Raw genomic sequence first — 14,412 nt, forward strand, 5'->3', positions numbered from 1 at the left:
GTCCAAAGCTGGGGGCTAAGTATATGAGTATGGCAACAAATAAAAAGGGGAGTTGCTTCTCTCTATCTGACGACAACCCCACCGACTCCGGTCGCATGCTTATTCCTGCTTCAACAAATAACGACCCACGTCCTCCCTGTATAAATCCCCTGCCCATGGGAGCTATGGTTGGGAAGGGTGCACAGGCACCCGCAAGTCCACCAAGAGTCTCACGCCAAGGTTAATTTAAATTTATCCAGGCGACAGATCCAAAGGGAAGATATGATCAGAGTAGGAAGGATGCATACATCTACATGACAGGGGTCCCCAGGTTATCTGCTGGGCAGAGAGAGTCCCACGATTCTCTCATTAATAAAGTTGTCTATTGGTTTCGCATGCAGAGGAAATGTCTGTCTGTTATCCGTTCTGATATTTGGGAGGCACATAGACATGCTCAACCAGACTCAGATCTTGATTATATTTCAATCCTCTTTTTTGACACCTCTATGGTCGATAACCTTATGGCTTTTAACCTACGGACTCATTCTTTGACATCTGGTAGAAATATCGGAATTGGCCTCTGCATGTATTCTCCGGGGGGGGAGGGGGGGGGTCACGAAGGACTGATAGACCTTCCAATACTCATGTGGGAAGGGCTCAGGGTCCACTTAATAGCAATCGATCAGCTTTGACTAAGATCCGCTCCCCCCGGTTATCTGATTTAGATTGACTAAACGATGTTCCTCCTTCAGTGTTCCCCACTTCAGTTGCTATGTCTTACAGAGGCAAACGATCAAGGGCTCTGAACTCAATCGTATCCCCGAGAGTTAGACCCATACTTGTGCCCTCTGTACTTAATATTTTATCTTGGAATGTGGCTGGAATAAGGAAAAAGGTGGGAGATCCCGGATGGGTTAACTTTATCTCTAAGCAAGATTTATGTCTTTTTCAGGAAACCTGGGCGGAAGAGTTAATATATGTTGAGGGGTTTACAACTTATTATGTCGCAGCCCAGCCTGCCTCTGGAGGCTTTGGTAGGCCTATGGGTGGGCTTATGATTTTAGTGAATAAGAAACTGCAATGCGACCATTTTGTATTACCCCTTAACTCATTAGACTTATTGGGTGTTAGACTCATATTTCACCCTGGTTTCACAGTGACCTTGGTCAACGTGTATGCGAGGCTCGTCCCTCCCAATATGGAATCAAGGGTACTTGCTCAGCTAGCTGAGCATATGGAACTTTTGCATCCTTCTAACAGGGGGCGATATAAACTGTTCTTTTGTATCCAAGAACCTTGTAGGAAATCTAACAACTGAAGAAGATGAATCCTGGGGTATTCCCCAAGCGAAGGATGATTCTCTTAGCATTGGTTCTTGTGCTGCTACACAGATGGCCTCCCTTTGCCTACGCTATGGACTCAGGGAATGTAATGGTCAGACTATATCTGATCTAAATCGTGCCCCCACTTTTAAGCGGGGGTGTTCTTCCAGCACTATTGATTATTTTTTTGTTGACATCAGGCTTTGGTCACACACTTTGGACATGAAGGTTGAACCCCGTCATGATAGCGATCACCACCCTCTATGACTTACCTTATTCAACCAAGCATTTGGGAGAACACAACACTTAGAGATCACTGATGTTCCGATCCCTTCCCTAAACTCCAGGCAAACTCGTGTTAGTTGGCCAAAGGTTACATCCAACCCACTCCTGGTCAAACAAATTTATTCTTCCTTTCTACAGCTGTTTTCCGGTCTTGAAAAGCAAGAGGTCGATAGTCTTCCAATCCCGAAAATTCATGCTGAATTGATAAATATTCTACAGAATGTTTTTTATAAAGAAACTACTGTGAGATATATTTCTGATACTATCCTATACAGAGAAGGGTTCAACAATGACTGCGACCTTGCTAGGCTCAATCTTAAATTGGCCCTCCGCAAGCACTCACAGGAGGAGATCAGGGCCGCTAGAGTTAGCTTTACCAAGGTCCTGAATCTAGCGAAGAAAAACTGGGAATTTGAGACCTGGCAGAAGCTGCTGGAGGCAGTCGAAAATCGAGACAAGGGCTCTTTTTGGAGGTTGTCGTCTCACAGGCATAGAGAGGGTAATGCTATTCCCAATTTTCACATACAGCCTGAAAGATGGGTGGCCCATTTTTCCGAGATTTATGCTTCATCCGTGCAACAGTATCACGAGGACTATATGGGTGCCAAACGCAGACCTCTCATTGAAGGTCCCACGGAGGACATTGTTTTTACAATTGCTGAAACTACAGCAGCTATTAATTCTTTGAAACCCGCTAAGGCTCCTGGTCCTGATAAGATACCGGGGGACCTGTTTAAGTCTAAACCCGTTATTGGGGCGTGGTACATTAATACTTTATCAAATGCCATAGCAGCAGGTAGCCCCATTCCGGACTCGTGGCTCGGAGCCGAAATTATCCCTATTCATAAAAAAGGAGATGTGGGACTGCCAGCCAATTACCGCCCAATTAGCCTCATTGATAATCTTCAAAAGATTTTTTCTAAGCAAGTCCTAGACAGGCTAATGGACTGGTTCCAAGCTAATCAGGTCCTATCTCCCCTCCAGGCTGGTTTTCTTTCAAAAATTAGCACTATGGACCAAGTTTTTAGATTTTTTTTTGTTACTTTGGAAATACGTTACCTTGGCCAAACAAAATTTGTATGTTGCTTTTGTTGATCTTAAGTCCGCTTTCGATCTTGTTCCAAGGCAGAAATTGTGGGAAGTCCTAAAGGAAATTGGCGTCCCGATGAACTTGGTGCATCTAATTCAAAGATTGCACAAGAACACCTATGCTCGAGTAAGATGGGGCAGTCAGGGGGAACTTACTGATCGCATTAATATCAGGCGGGGGTACGCCAGGGCTGTCCCCTGTCACCCACTTTCTTATCGTTGTTTATCAATGAAGTAGTGCAAGTCGCAACTGACTGTCAAAATGATGCCCCTTCTTTGAATAATTCAAAAGTTCCAATTCTCTTATTTGCTGATGACTCCCTCTTGATCTCTAAAACACCTATGGGTCTTCAGGTCCTTCTGGACAGGTTTAGTGTGTTTTGTGTAGACCATGGATTGGAACTCAACTCTAGTAAAACAAAACTTATGATCTTTGGTCCTGGTAGCTCAAAACGATGTAACATCCTGTATAATGAGGTTCCCTTGAGCAAGGTATGCTCTATTGATTATTTAGGCGTGAGAATCAACAACTATATGAACTGGCAGGCCTAGATAGGGAAAAGCTTAGCCCTCCTAGCAGATAGGTCAGGGGCAATTTTACGTTTTCAAATGTCTAATACTGAGAAAGTTGTTTCTCCAGCTATTAAAATTTATCTAGCCAAGGCTCAGAGTGCAGCGATCTATGGTGCTGAGGTTGCTCCAAATCTAGCAAGTTATCTGTGGGGGAAAATAATTTTGCAAGATCACTCTTGGCATGTCCTCGTAGCAAGCCCCTGGCTCCAGTGTTTTTGGACCTAGGGTTCCCCCGTATTTCTGATGTAATAGCTTTAAGGCCTTTAACTTTTTGGGTTCGTATCTGGACTATCCCTGAATTAGTCACCTACAAGGAGTCTTTGCAAGACTTATTGGATAGACCAAACGTACTTTCTATCCCTTGGTTCAAGTACATTTCGGAATGGTTCCATACCTTGGGACTCAGTGACTTCTGGAGCCAGCCTAATAATTTAAGGAGGGCTCACAAGGACCACCTGAAATCTATTTACTGGTCCCATGTTAGGGAAAAATATCTGCTATGTACTTCACATGGCAGGTTGACGTCTCTTTTCCTTGATTACAAGTGGTTTCCCCACTTCAAACCCTTCCTGGACTTAATTACCGATCAACTAAGTAAAAGTTTGTATGTTCGATTTAGGTATGGATGCCTCCCTCTGAAGTCTTTTTTCTAGTTCATGGAGCTCCACCCTGCTATCCGATAAATGCCCTTGCTGTAATGGCTCTGTGGAAACTGTAGTGCACTTTATGTTTATTTGTCCTGCCTATGGCATTGCCCGGCGGAAATGGCTTTGTCCCGCTTGTAGAAATATGGGGTTGAGAACGTGCAAAGATGCCCTCAGGCTGATGTTGAGAGATTGCTCCTCTCTCTTAATTTGTGCGGTCAGCAAGTTCCTTGCGTCCGCCTGGTATATACCTACATATTTGAAAAAAAAAGGATTACAGTGATTTGATATTAATTGAACCTTGATTTTACCTTATTCAACCCAATTGTTTTATTTATTGAATTTCTTATAAATCATCGATGAGGAAGTTAAAGGCAGCCAACAAAAAAGGAACTTTGACACTTCCCCCTCATTTATAGGATGGGACACACATGTGAAGATTTATATCAACTTTTTCTCCTTGTACACTTGCAGATTTCTCATTTTATTTTTCTCTCATCCTCATTACCTACTTTTTAATTTTGTTATTATATATTTATTATGTATAAATCATGATTTTATTGTTGTAAGTTATTGCTTTGATGGTTAATTAGAACGAATAAAGCTTGTGTGACTGACTGACTGCCTATTAGTATTCTAGTATTTGTGTTACCCTAATAAAGTACCTTTCTTTTTCTAACACTGTGGTTCTTTTCATGTGTGATAGTGCTGTGTGACTATAGTGGTATTGCATAAGCTTTGCATGTTTCCTAGATAAGTCTTGGCTGCTCCCCCACAGCTAGCTCTAGAGAGCCCTGGCTTCCTATACACTGCCTACACTTCACTAATAGGGGATACCTGGACCTGGTTTAAAGGGATAACACCATAGGTGCTCACCACACACCAGACCAGCTTCCTACAGAGACATCCCTTCTGTGATAGACTGCTTTTCAAGAGGAAGAGGCAGCAGAAGAGCATGCACTTCAAAAGAAGCAGAACCCAACCTCAGAAATGCACTATAAGAAGGGGAGGTTGAGAGCGCAACAATGGTCATCCGCCAAGCAGCAAAATGGACTGTGTGAGGAGGGGAAGGTCTGCAAGACTTCTGCCTGTGACCAAGACTAGGGGCCAAGACCTGCTAGTCTCCCTGCTCAGTGAGGGGACATCACCCAGAAAATCCAAGATCACCTGCCCTGGAGCCTGGAGCACCAGCTCCTGCCTGCCAAGACCAGTGTGCCTCGTGAGGGAGCAAGGTCCAATTAGGAGCCCTGTTGAGTGGACTCCGTGTGTGAGGTGTGAAGAAAATGGCTGCTGCGCCGATTGGGTTGTTGTCGGTGTGCAGGACTGACTTGTGACCCCTATATGTCAGGAGAGCGCTACGGGGAAGCTAGCTGTGGTAAAGACTGCCGTGCAATAAGGGCCGAAGCCTTGTGCGGTAGTGGAAGGGCGATCTCGTATGCCAGAAGGGGCCATTGAGGTGAAAGACTGTCTGTGTAGTAAAGATCGAATCCTTGTCGGCAACCCTTTATGCTCGTGGGGGCTGTTGTGGATAACTTTACCAAGTTGATTGGGCCAGAGCGTTGGACACAAAGCTGTGGAGACACCTAGATCACCAGAATCAACGAGTACTGCGAACAGTTCAACCCCGGTTGGACGAGTGAGGACCCTCTGGGAGTGGCGTCACCCAAGTGTAGGACCAAGAATGGGATCATCATAGCCATTCCCTTCATTGTAAGCAGGTGAGCAATTACCCCACAGGAAAAGTTGCAGGAATCCTATGATCGCTGTAGGAGCGCAACTGTGAGGGAGACAGCCTGCGCCACCAAATGCAGCCGCTGAGTCTACGTGTGGCCGACTCACCTGACTTGGACTGGAGCCGCTGCAAGCGCCGCTGACAAGGCGCACTCCAAGACTCCAAACTCTTTACTTCTGCAGGAGTGGATAAGAGTTGTTTGAGGCCTAATGGCCCTAGGGGTAATTTGCTGCATTTGCGTTGGAACACTACTGGCTTTAACTCGGAATCACAGATGATTCCTGTAATAGGACTACTTGTGGGGCATAGCCTGGATGCTGCCAATGGTGAATGGGGAATAACCACAATTGCTAACATGAGGAGTGAGAGGGACAGGGAACCACCAGAGAGACACAAGAGCCCCAACCTCAGGGGAGGACTGTGTATTTATGTGTGTATGCGGTATTCTTCATTTTTGTAGTAAACGGGTAGAAATAAAATACTTCTCTTTTAGTATAAAAATAACTAGCTGGACAATGCTTTATTGCTACTGCACACATTCTGAGTTGTGAGCCAGTGTTCACACCTCTCCTCTGAGGAAGCCTTTGACTGCTTGGACAATGCACACCTTGAGACTCAAGTGCAGAAGGGATACTTGGCCTAGCTGCTCAGAATCCATAGTAGGCTGGACCTGGGACACCAGGAGTAAAATGCCTCAACCCCCATGGTTAAGTCCAGTAGCCCCAGCATGTCCTCTGGCCGTCTGAGAGGGGTTCTGATCTGGACCTGTTGCGGGCTTCGAACCTGATGAGGATAAGTACTGCAGGTGTGTTGAGGGCTTGTTACACTCAGATGCCTCAGGGCTGCTTGGCTATTTGGGAGATCTCCTCAAACTCAGATCTCACATATCTGTAGGTCTTCACTCAATTGAGTCCCGTTAGACACTGACAGCGCAAAGCCGTGATGAATGGAATCCTTGAACAAATCTCAGCCCCTGATACTTACTTTGGGCTACTATTGCTCACAGAAGTGCCTCTCACTCTTGCTCAATCTTATAAGCACCCCTCGTCACTGCTGTTACCAAAGGTGTCAACCCCATAGTCCATTATCACCGACTCCACCATCCTCTTGCAGACTGCTCATTCGTCTCACGCCTTCTCTGTAGACCTCCTTATCACTTCTGGTCTGTGGTGCTGGACCAAAGGGCTCCTCCAAGCAGACAAACAGACCCCTGCCTGGCTGGTAAATCCAATCTTTGCACTTGTGGCTTGTAGGGGACACCTCTGGTCCCCACTTGTTACTGCTGCTTCTCTTCTGGTGTTGGTGGGTGCGTAGCCATCCCCTGCCCTTCCCTACTGCCACCTCTATGGTCCTCTTTGTAGCAGGACTTCGGATCCTACTCAGACACTCACACCAGCTGTCCACCAGACAAACCCGCTCATCAGTCTCATATGTGAAACCCTTCCCGCCCCATTCTTGCCACTGTTGCTTTCTAGCTGGAGCTGGTGAGTGCTGCACTACCTCAAATTGCTCCCTTAGTATGATGGTTCTCTCCACCGGGACTTATTCAGGCTCCCATCTGGCATGTTCCACCTGTCAGCTGTCCATATCAACCCGCTAGCTACTGATTCAACCCACAACTCACTAGATGCACTTTCCAGTTCCTTGGATACCCCTCACCACTCGCCTTCGACAACCTCAGTCGACTCTCTACACTCCTTAGTAGCTGGTCAGTGAGTCACAGGTTTGAGGATCAGCTCCCAAGAGCACACTGCGTCTATGTTACTTATCTGTGGCTCTCAGGCACACCTGCTTTGTTTCAATCAACCAGGGAATTTGTAAAGCGCACTACTCACCAGTGAGGGTCTCAAGGCGTGAGGGGGCTGCTACTGTTTGAACCGCCATGTCTTGAGATGTCTCCTGAAGATAAGGAGGTCCTTGGTCTGACGCAGGTGGGGGGTTTCTGCAATATCTGCACCAATGTGACCCAAATGTAAGGCTGTCAGGCTCCTGGCTGAGTCCTCAGGCAAGGGGGGGAAGAAAAAATAGGGGCAGGGTGTAAGGAAATGCCTCCTTGGCATGGTTACCCTCTACCTTTTGGCGTTTGCTGATGCTAAGTTTTGATTGAAAGTGTGCTGGGACCCTGCTAACCAGGCCCCAGCACCAGTGTTCTTTCCCTAAACTGTACCTTACAGCCCGAAGGCAGAGTGCACTATACCACACATGAGGGCATATGTGCATGAGCACTATGCCCCTACAGTGTCTAAGCAAAACCTTAGACATTGTAAGCGCAGGGTAGCCATAAGAGTATATGGTCTGGGAGTTTGTCAAACACGAACTCCACAGTTCCATAATGGCTACACTGAAATCTGGGAAGTTTGGTATCAAAATTCTCAGCACAATAAATGCACACTGATGCCAGTGTACAATTTATTGTAACATGCACCCAGAGGGCATCTTAGAGATGCCCCCTGAATACCAATCCGACTTCTAGTGTAGGCTGACCAGTTCCTGCCAGCCTGCCACAGCCAGACGAGTTGCTGGCCACATGGGGAGAGTGCCTTTGTCGCTCTGTGGCCAGGAACAAAGCCTGTACTGGGTGGAGGTGCTTCACTCCTCCCCTGCAGGAACTGTAACACCTGGCGGTGAGCCTCAAAGGCTCACCCCTTCTGTTACAGCACCCCAGGGCATCCCAGCTAGTGGAGATGCCTGCCCCGCTGGCCACTGCCCCCACTTTTGGTGGCAAGCCTGGAAAAGATAATGAGAAAAACAAGGAGGAGTCACCCACCAGTCAGGACAGCCCCTAGGTGTCCTTAGCTGAGGTGACCGTTCCTGCCTTTAGAAATCCTCCATCTTAAATTTGGAGGATTCCCCCCAATAGGATTAGGGATGTGCCCCCCTCCCCACAGGGAGGAGGCACAAAGAGGGTGTAGCCACCCTCCAGGACAGTAGCCATTGGCTACTGCCCTCCCAGACTCAAACACACCCCTAAATTTAGTTTTTAGGGGCACCCCAGAACCCAGGAAATCAGATTCCTGCAACCTGAAGAAACAAGAAGGACTGCTGACCTACAAGCCCTGCAGAGAAGACGGAAGACAACAACTGCTTTGGTCCCAGCCCTACCGGCCTGTCTCCTGACTCAAAAACCTGCAACCAGCGACGCATCTGACAGGGACCTGCGACCTCTGAAGCCTCAGAGGACTGCCCTGGACTAAAGGACGTAGAAACTCCAGTGAGCAGCGGTTCTGCTCAACAACAGCAACTTCTTTGCAACAAAGAAGCAACTTTCAAAGTACTCACTCTTCCCGCCGGAAGCGTGAGACTTCACACTCTGCACCCGACGTCCCCAGCACGAGATACAGAAAACAAACACCACAAGGAGGACTGCGACCCCGTGAGTAGCCCAAGACGACCCCCCTGAATCCCCACAGCGACGCCTGCAGACAGAATCCAGAGGCTCCCCCTGACTGTGACTGCCTGTAACAAGGGACCCGACGCCTGGAACCAGCACTGCACCCCCAGGACCTGAAGGAACCGAACCTCAGCGCAGGAGTGACCCCCAGGCAACCCTCTGCCTAGCCCAGGTGGTGGCTGTCCGAGAAGCCCCCATGCCTGCCTGCACCACTAGAGTGACCCCTGGGTCCCTCCATTGTTTCCTATCTGAAACCCAACGCCTGCTTTGCACACTGCACCCGGCCGCCCCTGTGCCGCCGAGGGTGTGTTTTGTGTGCATACTTGTGTCCCCCCCAGTGCTCTACAAAACCCCCCTGGTCTGCCCCCGAGGACGCAGGTACTTACCTGCTGGCAGACTGGAACCAGAGCACCCCTCTTCTCCATAGGCGCCGGTGTGTGTTGAGCACCTCTTTGACCTCTGCACGTGACTGGCCCTGAGCTGCTGGTGTGGTAACTTTAGGGTTGCCTTGAACCCCCACCGGTGGGCTACCTATGCCCATGAACTGAGACTTGTAAGTGTTTTACCTACCTCACAATATAACCTTTACTTACCTCCCCCACGAACTGTTGATTTTTGCAGTGTCCACTTTTAAAATAGCTTTTTGCCATTTTAACACAACTGTATATGATAGTGCTTTTATTCAAGTTCCTAACTTACCTGTGTGAAGTACCTTGCATTTTATGTGTTTACTTCAAATCTTGAACCTGTGGTTCTTAAAATAAACTAAGAAAATATATTTTTCAATATAAAAACCTATTGGCCTGGAGTTAAATCTTTGAGTGTGTGTTCCTCATGTATTGCCTGTGTGTGTACAACAAATGCTTAACACTACCCTCTGATAAGCCTACTACTCAACCACACTACCACAAAACAGAACATTAGAATTATCTAATTTTGCCACTATCTTACCTCTAAGGGGAACTCTTGGACTCTGTGCACACTATTTCTTACTTTGAAATAGTATATACGGAGCTAACTTCCTACACAGGGGTTCCACTAGTTTAAGGCGGGGTGAGTACTGTTGCAGTGGGCCACTGTTGGAGTTGATCACTACAGAACTGGGTGACTCAATGACGTTTTGAAATTCCCATTAGCACTTTTAAACTTTTTTCTTGTTTGGCTATATGAAAATATTTTCTCCCATGGAGAAACCCCTCTCCATATCCCAATCAGGGGTATCCCATTCTCTATTACTCTTCTGAGTATGGATTTACTACTGTCCTTGACAGAAATAAAAACAATCTTTAAAGTTATTCATGGTAGAAACATGATTTGTAAACGTTTGGAAATACCCTCAAACTCGCATGTTTGTGGTTGTTCACCAACTTTCCAAAGCATTCCTGCCCTAGAACACTCATTCTCCGTTTCTGTGAGTAGATTTTGTCAAGCTAAATTTACACTATGCATGTGTTTCACTTTTTATGAGCAGAAAACGGGAATGTATAATTATAAAACAAAGTTATTTGTACACTTAAGATCAACTCACATGAACAAATAGCACTGAATATCAGACCAGCAGAGATCTAGGGGCTGTATTTATAGGCCCCTAGCGCCACTGGAGCATCACTTTTTGTGACGCTCCTGTGGCGCTAAGCACAGCGCTGTACTTACAATGTGGCGTTAAGCCCACTTTTTGTGGCTTAACACCACCTTGTAAATACGGCCCTTTCCCACACAGCACTGTGTGTGGAAGGGGCGTGCAATGGGTGTTGCTGTGGGAGTGCCACAGCAACACCCATTGCATTTTGACGCTGCCTCAGATTTATGTAATCTCATAAATTTGAGGCAGCGCCAAAATATAATGCCACCCAAGGGGTGGCGTTAGCAGGGCGCAACGAGGAGGAATACTTTTATTCCTCTTAGTTTTTAGGGGCGAGCGCAAAGCGCTACATACCTCTTCTAATCGCTCTTTAGGGGGATTTTAATCATGCCCATGTCACTTTTATTGGTCCGTGGGTTTGCCTTTTAAAATCCACTTGTTTTTATTCGTAAAAGGCATGCATACGTCATGCCTTTTCTGGTGTTTAGCCCTCCTTGGGGGCACCCGTAAACTACTGGAAACATACGAGGCTCCATGTTTTCTGTACGGTTTCTGGACTACTTTTTCTCTTTATTTCGCAGCGCGATCGCGCTGATTTTTTTTTTCATTGAATGTGGCAAGAAAAGTCCGGTTAGGAGTTTACAATGCTAATAGCTCTAACTCGTTTTTTTTCCATTTAATGTGGCAAGAAAAGTCCAGTTAGAAGTTTACAACGCTAAGAGCTACAACTCAACGTAATACGAGACCCTTTGCATAGCAAATGCTTGTTTGCTTTTTCTATGCATGCTGCATTCTGCCGCACGCATAGAAAAAGCAAAATGTCAGAAATGATTGTTTATGTGCAAGAAGGTGTCCCTTTCTGCACATAAACAATCATTTGAAAATGACGCTTTGACACTTGTGTGTGCTGCATTGTGCAGCACACACAGTAGGGCCACTAGTGATTGTCTATGTGCAGGAAGGGGCACCTTTCCCTGCACATAAACAATCATACCCCTCAACACAGACATAATTTGCGCGGGCAGCTAAATTTAGCGCCAGCGCAGGCTGAAACGCAGGGGTGCGCCGTATTCCTTTAAATACAGCGCATCCCTGCGTTTCTAAAGTGACGCAGTGCGGTGCTGCCAATTTTAAAGCATCACCCCGCTGTGCCACTTTTCTTTAATTCTGGCCCTAACCGCATTAGATTCACATCTGTGAGAACAACTTGTATGATTTTTTTTACTAGCATAGGTCTCTAACCAGATCCAAAAAAATGAGCATAAACAAATTATCAGAGTACTTTGCTACATGAAAAGTCTTCATAGCAAAATAAGTGATTCCGGGATAAGGTAGCTATCTGGGTTAAACGTTTGTTGCTGATATTGGTGGGTGATCAGAACATCGCAGGTTAGCTTTTTGGCGGTGAAATCACACTTTCTTCCTTCCAAGGTCAAAGTCTGATTGCATTTTTATGTAAATATATTTTGTAAAGCACTTCACGTGACGAAATGTATATAAGTAATACTTTATGAATTATTACATTATCAGCCTCTTATGTCACTACAAAGTAGAGGGGGGTGTTCTTAGTCGTTTCCGTCCAGACATTGTGCACTAGAGGTAACACGTTCTACAGAAGGTAATGTGCTAGATGTGAGCAGAATTCCATTCAATGCATTACGACAGAAACCTTTAATTAAGATTTATGTAGACGAATCATGCATTTGAACAAAAAAAGACAAACATTCTCCAAAAACGTGCTAAACATTACAACTTCAATTCAAACACCATACACTGATATTCTTACCTTGGCTTCCTCTGGAGTTCTAAAATTGATTATTTTTCCAAATTCTTTGGCATGAAATACGGACTTCACTCTTTCCTACAGAACAAAGAATTTACCATTTCAGAAACAGTAACACATTTGGCTAAAAGTGACATTTATACTAAACCTGTGCAGTGTATGGTTCTTGGCTTCAAAGCGGTCTTCAGTCAAGCATGGGACCAGAGATGAATTACTATCTAGTTACCCATTCCTTACAGTACGAGATGTTTCAAATCATAAAGACACACCCGTTTATGTTTCCTCAAAAAAAACTAACCCAGCTCCATTTTGTTTCCTTCCCAAAGTGCACCCGCCTTCTCTGGGAGGCACCTCAAAAGACAAACACACATAGCTCTATACACAATCCTGTTCTTTGTGCTTGCCCTTTGGGAAGACATCATTGAGTTTGGTGTGATCGGGGTCTGCCCGTCTTGCTTTGGGGATTTGAAGCTTTCCTTAACCATCTCCGTAATTTTGGCTGCTTATGGGCCAGTTCTAATTTTGTTGAGGTCCCGGCTTTAATTCTGTGGTAGTTTCTGCCTTCCAGAGGGAGGAGAGTGTACTTTTGCACATATCCTGCTACTGTTATTGTATAACAAAGGGGCCTCCAGCCCACATATTGCTTAACATTCGTTCTCTTCATTGTCACTCTTATTTACTGCCTTTTAATTGGCGTTGATTTTTCTTCTCTGGGCTAGAGCATGGACCAAGTACTGATTGCTTTCGGCTGATCGAGCTTTTATTCAGGTACTACTTCTATTTTTTCCTCTTCCCTGTCATCCTTGTTAAACCTCTTACCATTTGTATCTATGTTTTACTATGCTACAGGCACTTCAACAAAGCCATTTTCTCATTTGAAATGGATATTTGCTATAACAACAGACGTTATCTGTCTTAATGTGATAACATGTTATCTGCTTCCCAATGTATTTTCACTAAAACCGGGGCACACTTGCTTTCTTTATGTGATAAATGTTTTGCCACGTCATTTTTGTTTGCTTTTTCACGCATGGGGAAAAGAACCGATTTGCCAAGAATCACAGGGCTGTTCGGCTGAGAGTTAACAAGCATTGACAAAGCTAAGAGGTCTCCCCTCTGAGACTACCAGCATTGCCTTTTGTTCATGCTGTACAGCATGGGCACTGTTGACTTAGGCAATACTTTATAGCCATGCTGTATGGCAGCTGTGCAACATGGCTAAAAATAATAAAAAAGGAACTGTGATGTATTCAGCGCTAGTGCATTAGTCCTGGCTGCTTCAAAGCACTTTTTAAAAATTAGTCTGTCCACCCTGGAGAGCATATGCACTTTCCAGCTACAAAACACTTCGAAATACAATAGCTCTCAAAGGTAAGTACTATTTGTAGGAGGCTGGCTTAGTTTATGGTGTACACCTACAGGTGAGGCACCCTGTACTGGTTCCAGGCAACCCACAGTGATAGTGTAGGTGGTCTAGATAACCAGAGCTCTCATAGGGGTAGCTGTGGAGAGCAGCTACGGCTTATTCAGGAGGGTGTAAAGCAGTTACAAATACCATTCGTCAGTCACACAGGTCAGTGAGTGAAGTAATACTTATTATAACACACACTATAGAACTAAATCTGGTATATCTCATAACCCAGGATATAGTCACACAAAAATATACTTAGCAAAAGATAAGTAAAGGCATAAAATAACATGGGCCCTTATGGGGGGAGGGAATGGGGTGAAAAATATACTAAAAAAATGGAATGCGAAACCGATCCCAACCCACAATACTACCCAAGGTCCCTTAAAACTGGGGAAGTACTAAAACCCAAAAGGGAAGCAGGTAGGATTCCCCAGGCGCCCATGTGCAGAGTAGAAATCCTGCGTCGGTGTCCATAGGCTAACACGGGGAAGTTGCAGTTGGAGTGTTGGCGTTGTAGGACCCTTCCCAGAGGACCTCGTGGAAACTTGTTGGGACAAGGTAAGTTGGATAGGGCCCCTACCCGTGGATACCCAGAACAGTGGAGTATCTACACCAGGAAGT

The 14,412-nt window shown here is 45.7% G+C and overlaps 1 protein-coding gene across 1 annotated transcript in view; it reads right to left on the reverse strand.

Annotated features, from left to right (window-relative positions):
* Positions 1-14,412, reverse strand: part of VPS13A (vacuolar protein sorting 13 homolog A) — a 1,844,906-nt gene that overhangs the window by 28,769 nt on the left and 1,801,725 nt on the right. The window contains exon 71 of the mRNA XM_069230089.1: positions 12,384-12,458. Within this exon, the coding sequence (XP_069086190.1) occupies positions 12,384-12,458 (75 nt within the window). The remainder of the gene's footprint in view (positions 1-12,383; positions 12,459-14,412) is intronic.

Source organism: Pleurodeles waltl, chromosome 1_1 (assembly GCF_031143425.1).
Source record: "Pleurodeles waltl isolate 20211129_DDA chromosome 1_1, aPleWal1.hap1.20221129, whole genome shotgun sequence".
Classification (NCBI taxonomy): Eukaryota; Metazoa; Chordata; class Amphibia; order Caudata; family Salamandridae; genus Pleurodeles; species Pleurodeles waltl.